This window comes from Orycteropus afer, unplaced genomic scaffold (assembly GCF_000298275.1).
Source record: "Orycteropus afer afer isolate SDZICR_OR568_19922 unplaced genomic scaffold, OryAfe1.0 scaffold01048, whole genome shotgun sequence".
Lineage (NCBI taxonomy): Eukaryota > Metazoa > Chordata > Mammalia > Tubulidentata > Orycteropodidae > Orycteropus > Orycteropus afer.
Genome location: NW_006922635.1, coordinates 109,600 through 117,620, shown reverse-complemented (window position 1 = coordinate 117,620; position 8,021 = coordinate 109,600). Strand labels below are relative to the sequence as shown.

The 8,021-nt window shown below is 38.9% G+C and overlaps 1 protein-coding gene across 1 annotated transcript; it reads right to left on the bottom strand.

The window, feature by feature from the left end:
* Positions 1-363: 363 nt before the first annotated feature.
* On the bottom strand, positions 364-1,290 carry LOC103212638 (olfactory receptor 7A5-like). Its single transcript, XM_007958615.2, has one exon. The coding sequence runs from the start codon at positions 1,282-1,284 to the stop codon at positions 364-366; it is 921 nt and encodes a 306-aa protein (XP_007956806.1). The 5' UTR covers positions 1,285-1,290.
* Between the last annotated feature and the right edge of the window lie 6,731 nt (positions 1,291-8,021).

The following is an 8,021-nucleotide window of genomic DNA, read 5'->3' as shown; positions in this document are numbered from 1 at the left end:
CCTTGAAGGAATGAGTCACTGGGCATGGAGGCTCAGAACAATAGTCTCAGGGGAAAACAAGGCCAACTGGCATAACATAGTCCACAAAGACAATGTTCTAATCCTATTTTGGTGAGTAGAGTCTGGGGTCTTAAAAGCTGTGAGCAGCCTTCTAGGTACAACTATTGGTCTCTCCCCATACACAGCAAAGAAGACTGAAGAAAATCAAATATACAAAGAAACGATTAATCCAAATAAATAATGGCCCACATGAACATCACCTTTCATGACCCTGAGACCAGATGAACTAGATTCTGAGCTCTGTCTCTCATGAACAACTCTATAATCTTGAGAAAAATAATCCTATTACACAAAGAATGCTTCTCAGTTGAAAAGTTTTCGTAGGGCCTGTTTTATGTCCTTGTTTCTAAGACTGTAGATAAAGGGGTTTAGCATGGGTGTGACCACAGTGTACATTACTGAAGCTATTGAAATATCCCTGGAGTTTTGGGTAACAGCGCAACTGAGATAAACTACAAGACTTGTACCATAGAACAAGGAAACAACTGAGAGATGAGAACCACAAGTGGAAAAGGCTTTATACTTGCCCCCAGCTGATGAAATTCCCCAAATGGAGGACACAATCTTAATGTAAGAGAAAATTATTCCAGAAATTGGTACAACACCAAGAAATCCAGTTATCAAATATATCACTAAGCCATTGAGGAAAGTGTCAGAACAAGCAAGTTGGATGACCTGATTAAGTTCACAGAAAAAGTGGGGGATTTCCAATTCTGTACAAAAAGACAATTGCAGAACCATTAAGCCATTTAGTAGAGAGTCCAGAACACTCAATAACCAGGATGTCAGAAGCAAGAGGCAACAGAACTTGGGGTTCATTTTAACTGTATAGTACAGAGGGTGACAGATGGCCACAAACCGATCATAGGCCATCACAGTCAAGAGAAAGTGGTCAAATGCTGCAAAAAGCAAGGAAAAATACATCTGGGTGATGCAAGCTTCATAGGTAATCACTTTATTCTGCCTCTTGATATTCAGCAGCATCTTTGGGATGATGGTGGAGGTTAAACAGATGTCTGCAAAAGAGAGGTTGGAGAGGAAGAAGTACATGGGTGTGTGGAGGTGGGGGTCCATGATGATGGCCAAGATGATGAGCAGGTTCCCAGTGAAGATGATCAGGTACATGGACAGGAACAGCCAAAACAGGAGGGGCTGCAGCTCTGCCTCTTCTGAGAGCCCCAAAAGGATGAATTCTGAAGCACGTGTTTGGTTTCCTGGTTTCATGTAGCTGACGAAACTATTGGGGGGGGGGGGGGGAGCAATGAACACTTAACCATTAAATCTTAAAAGATACGTTACTGTTTAGATTTTAAATGTTTAATTAATTAATTCTTATCTATAATCTCTAGATCTAGTGCCTGTTAGCTGAAATTTCATGGGATCCCCATTGCTCTATCTTTTCCTTGATGCTGAAACTGACTAGCATTCCTTTCCTGTAATTTCTCAAGATTTTGTTTAGTTTATTCAACAAATATTTTTTACCAATTATTTTATCCCAAGTGTTTCTGAAGACACTGGGAATATCAGTAAAAATTAATTTCAAAATCCTTGTCCTTCAATATTTTTCTAGGATATGTGTTTATTGGAAATGGGGGTCAATAAACTATGAATAAATTAGTAAATGATTTATAGTGATTATAAATATGAAGTAAATTAATGCAGGATAATAAATTATAGAGTTAAAAAAATTATTGTTTGTAGGTCTCTTCTGATAAAAAGTCTTTGAGCGAAAAATATGAAGACATTTAGGAAGTTCAACAACAACAACAACAACAACAAAAAACTCACTGCTCTCAGTTGGATCCAACTCATAGCGACCCCTCCTTGGGTTTCCGAGGCAGTATCACTACGGAAGTAGATTGCCCAACCTTCCTTCTGATGAATGTCTGGTAGATTTAAACTCCCAAACTTCTGGTTAGCAGTTACATGCCTTAGGCACTACACCACCAGAGCTCCCTTTAGGAAGCTAGCCAACCTAAGAAAAAGATCTGAGAAGAGCATTTTAGGCAGGGATATAGACAGTGCAAAGTCTCAGAGACTGGAGCTTTCCTCACAGCATCAGCAAAGGGGACAGTGTAAGTGACATGGAAAAGGGAAGATAAACAGAGGTTGTAGTTAAGAGCAGAGTTGAAGAAGAGGATCCAAGATGGCAGACTAGGCAGGTGTATTATCCAGACCCTCTAAAACAAAGGCTTGAGAAACCAAGGAAAATGGCTGCAGATGACAATCCTGAAACCTAAGGAAAAGATAAAAGATAAAGAGTAGATCAAATATCAGTTAGAGGAAGAGACATGAAAGTAATGAACAAGGAAAAGTAAACTGACATTTGGAATTATCACAAGCAACATTCTGATCTGAGAAGGAATGAGATAAACTGTTGTACTCACCCAGGACTGCCCCAGCACTCACATCAGTGATCAGGTGATTATGGAGGTGGATTTCCCCCCTTACCATCCCCCCCAGCCCACCAGATGGTAGCCAATTCCCACCCAATCTTCCCTCTGCTTTGCTGCACAATCAGTGATCAGAGACTCATATCAACCATCCCACTTGCTACCCAATCCACCTTTAGACAGGTGGTGAGTGCTCTGAACTGCCAAATTAGCAATGAGTAACATGCCAACCCTGTTATCTGGATATATTGAAACAAAATAAAAATCAAGGTGCAACAATCCAACATACAATCAACAAATTATTACAATAGCACTATATGTCTCGGAGGCAACAGAAAACTTCAAATCACACACACACACACATGCACACACAGGACAAGATGGCTCAAACAAGTCACCAAACTGCAAGGCCAAAAAATATTCCAGAAGGAGACATGCTATTGGAACTACCTCATAAGGAATTAAAAAGAATTATATTTAGTTATTTCAATGGCTGGAGAGAAAGTTCAAGGAAACCTCAGTAAAATCACAGGAGAACACAGACAAAACTCTAGAACAATTTTTTTAAAAAAAATTCAAGTACAAATTGACAAAATAAATGGAATATTAGAAGTCATACAAAAACAGCAAATAGAAAACCAAAAGATGAGTACTAAAATTTATGAAATAAATAACACATTGGAAGGACAAAGGAGGAGAAATGAATCAGTACAACACACAATTAGTGATATTGAACACAAATCTCTCAACACTAATTTGTGAGAGGAACGATCAGAAAAAAAAAAAAAATTAAATGAAGAAAGCTAAATGTTACATTGGGCACATAAAGAGGAATAACTTAAGTGTGATTGGAATTCCAGAACAGAAAGAGAAAACACATACACATCACAAAAACTGTTAAAGATTTGTAGGAAGACAACTTCCCTAATATCATGAAAGATGAGAAAATGTTAAATCAAAAACTCAATGAAAAGGATAGGAAGACGGTGTCATACTTATAACTGACACATTTTTCTTTCGACCAACTTAACCCTGAATAACTAGGTAAAGCAGAAAGAAATAATTATATTGGAGTTATGAGCAACTAAGGAAAAGATAAAGTATAAGATTTAGTGAAGGTGGAGAAAAAGAGCAGATTAAACAATTGGGAAAAATAAACAAATCCGCGTAGGTGGTAGAGATAGAGAGAAGGAGAAGGAGAAGACTCATTGGAAATACAAAAGAGGTCAGTAGAGAGAAGGAGGGGAAAAAAAATCATGGAACCCACAGAGACATTGGGGACTCAGAATACCCACACAGAAAGTTTTTGACAGAAACCTTGGGAGCTGAGTGAGTAGATAATTTTACTGGGAAATAGATCAAGACACCCTCTCCCTTGGCTTGGGCTGCCACAGAGTTCAGAAAGGAATTGGAGAAAGGGAGAAACTCCCTCCAAGTAGGCAGAGCCCCGGAGCGAGTGGACAGCGGTGGTCTGGGGTTCAACTCTTACGTGACACCTTTTCAGCAAAGAGTGGACTGGGGTACTGGGTTTTTGTGACTTCTCAATCTAAGAGGAAAGTAGTGGCTCTCTATCTATCTCTATCTGTAGGAGGTCATCATTAATAGCTTCTTCAGGAAGACACAAAATTAACTGCCTCTGTTGGCAGCCCTGACTGAACTGTCTTGCTCAAATGTGGAAAACGGGGACTCTCTACTGGCACCTTTTTTTCTTTTTTCCTGTTCTCTCCAGCCTCATCCAATAGAAAGAGCACATTAAACCACCACCAGGCAACAAGAGTTATTACACTGGACACCTCACCCAATAGGTAACACCAATAACTCCTGCACCACAGAATCAATGACAGACAGTGGACAACACCTGCTCATCCCAACTCCAAATCCTCTTCACAATGAACAGAGACCTGCACCCACATCCCTACCACTGATTCCACCAACACAGAGAGAACTGGAGAGCAACCCAGTATAGCTGAGTTAATAACCAAAAAAGTACACCTGCTCCACACTTTCAGATATAGTAAAGCACAAAATCAGGGTGAAACAAATCATTACATAACTAACAATTAAAAACAACAACTTCAATATGTCTAGGAAACAGGAGATAGCCTCATATCAAACAAACAAACAAAAAAGACAAGACAATAGAAATAAAAGCCCAAGGTAAAGAATTATCTATCATGGGGGAAGAACAAGCAATAGAACTATCTGATAAGAAATTCACAAGGAGATATGTTGATAGATAGATAAGATAAACAGATAGATATAGACACAGATACAGATATAGATATATAGATATACCTTCTGGATTTGTTGTTTGTTGTTATTTTGCCATCTAGTAGGCCCTGACTCATAGTGACCCCTCCTTGGGTTTCTGAGGTGGTATCACTACGGAAGTAGATTGCCCAACCTTCCTTCCAACAGTGGCTGGTGGGTTTGAACCACCAGCCTTCTGGTTAGCAGTCAGATGTCTTAGGCACTATGCTACCAGAGCTCCTAGAGAGATTCAAATCAAAATAACAATGAGATACCATCTCATTGGGATACCAAAATGCATAGGCAGTGAAAGAGAAGCTAGATGACTGGGACCTTTTAAAAATTAAATTCTTATGTGCGATGAAAGACTTCTCCAAAAAGGTAAAAAGAGAACCTACAGAGTGGGAGAAAACATTTGGTTGTGACATATCTGATAAAGAACTTATATCCAAGATTTATAGAAAACTTCAACATCTCAACACCAAAAAGACAAACAATATAATTACAAAATGGGCAAGGGACATGAACAGACACTTCACTAAAGATGGTATATTGGCAGTCAACAAACACATGAGGAAATGTTTATGATCATTAGCCATTAGAAAGATGTAAATCAAAACAACAATGCGATATCATCTCACCCCAGCAATAATAGCAAATTTCAACAAGACCGAAAATAACAAATTCTGGCAAGGATATGGAGAGTTGGGACTCTCATACACTGCTGGTGGGATTGTCAAATGATCCAACCACTGTGGATAGCAGTATGGTGATTTCTTAAAAAGTTGGAATTAGAAATACCATTTGACTCAGACATTCCATTACTAGGTATATATCCTAAAGAGGTGAGAGCCAGGACAAGAACAGACATATGTACACCCACGTTCATCACAACACAATTCACTACAGCAAAGAGACGGAAACAATCTAAATGCCCAACAGATGAATGGATAACCAATCTGTGGTACATTCACACAATGGAATACTGTGCTATATCAAAGAATAATAAAGAATCCATGAATCATCTCACAACATGGATGATTTTGGAGGACATTATGCTGAGTGAAATGTCAGTCACAGAAGCACAAATATTGTTTGAGTCCATTCTTACAGAAAGTCAAGGAAAGGTTTACTTAGGGAAGGAAACTCATGCTGTAGGTTACAGGGCATGAGAGGGCAGGGAAGGGAAAATTGTGGACTAGTTGGGGTCACATGTTGATTTGGGTGAGGGGAGGGGTGGTATGGACAGAGTCTGTGACCAGCATGATGACATGGGGAAAGGAAGGACACTGAAATATGCACATAAGATGAAGGCAACAGAGGCAAATGCTAGTGTATGCACAATATTGCATTACCACTAACACCAAACACCAGGCTACAGATAAGTGCATAGACAAGTGAGAAGATCAGGAGGGGGTCAGCAAACAGGAATATACCCTAGACCAAGGATACATCTAGCTGAAGATAATCTTACATACGCACTTGTGCTACAAAATTAGCCACACACATTACAGAAGAAACAGAAGACAGAGTTGGAGTAACCTCTCAAAGACAACCATATACCTTGAGAGAGAGAATCACTGGGCCTGCTGACCTGGGACCATAGTCTCAGAGGACACCAAGCTCAACTGGCACAACATAGTCCATAAAAATCTTGTTCCACAACCTACTTTGTTGAGTAGTGACTGGGGTCTTGTTCCACAACCTACTTTGATGAGTAGTGACTGGGGTCTTAAAAGCTTTCAAGCAGCCATCTAAGATACAATTAATGCTCTCCTTTCATCTAAAGCAAAGAAGTAAGAAAATCAAAGGTATCTGGAAACAATTAGTCCAAGGATATGATGGAGGACCTCAAGACCAGAACTAGACGGTTCCTGGCTACCAATGCCACCACTAGGAAAGGGATCAAACCTGGACATCCTGGATAGAGTGGGAGGAAAAATGTGGAAAAAAATGCAAAAACACAAAAATGACCAGAACTTTTTAAGAAATCACCATACTGCTTTCCACAGTGGTTGGATCATTTGACAGTCCCACCAGAATTATGCTTTGGGCCTAGAATTGGACTCATTCCCATGAATTGGCTCTCAGCCAACAATAGAAAGACCTGCATGCAGAAAACTTACCCCAGGGCAATACACCCACCTTCTCCAGGGAGATACACCCCTTAGAACAATCGGCCATGGGGCACCAGAGGGGCAGCATTCACATAAAGGGAAAGCTGGACAGACAGGAGTGCATATTTAACAAGGGCACAGCGAGGGGGTAGCCACAGGGACTGGAGGGGAGAAGAGGTTGTTATGTTCAGGGATGGTAATTGGGGCATGAAATCAAATGTACATGAACTGTTGAATGTAAAACAAATTTTGCTGTGTAAATTTGCAGCCAAAGCCCAATAAAATTAATAATAATAAAAAGACAGAATCACAATGAGTCAAGGGAAAAAAAATATATATGTATAGACTCACATTACCTGATTACAAGATAAGGTTATAAGATAGTACTGTATTTGATGAAAGAATAGACATAGATCAATGGAAATGAGTAGAAAGCCCAGAAACAGACCCATATGAATAGAATAAACTAATCTTTTGATAAAAGAGCAGAGGATGTTCAGTGGCAAAAGCAAATGGTTTTCAACAAATGGTGTGGCAACAAATGGATATCTGCATTCAAAACATTAACATAAACACAGACCTTATACCTTTCCTGAAAATAAACACAAACCCCATCATAGACCTTAATACCTTAATATAAAACGCAAAAAAAAAAAAAAAAAACCAACTCAGGAAGCAAACAGGAAATATATAAGTATTCTTATTTCTGGGTTGCAGAATAAGATACCGGATATAACTCTAAAAGCTTGATCCAGGATAGAAAATTTTGTTAAGTTGGACTTCATCAAAATTGAAAATTTCTGCTCTGCAAAAGACAATGTTAAGAATCAAAAAACAACCTATAATTTGAGAGAAAATTTTTGCAGTACACATATCTGATAAAGGTCTTAGATCCAATGTTTATAAAGAGTACTAAAAACTTAACAATAAGAAAGCAAACAACCCAATTTAAAAATGGATAAAAGTTCTGAACAGACACTTCACCCACAGGATACATGGATGGCAAACAAGCTCCCTATCATTTGCAATTTGGGAATTGCAAATTTAAATGATAATAAATTGTCACTACATACTTATTAGAATGGCTAAAATTCAAAACACTGACTCCACCCAATGCTGACAAGAATGTGGATCAATATAAACTCTCGTCCATTGCTAACAGGGATGCAAATGGTACGGACACTTTGGAAGAGAGTTACAA

What these genes read in the sequence shown, in the direction of transcription:
- LOC103212638 (XM_007958615.2), bottom strand. Translation starts at nt 1,284, where the DNA reads ATGAAACCAGGAAACCAAACACGTGCTTCAGAATTCATCCTTTTGGGG.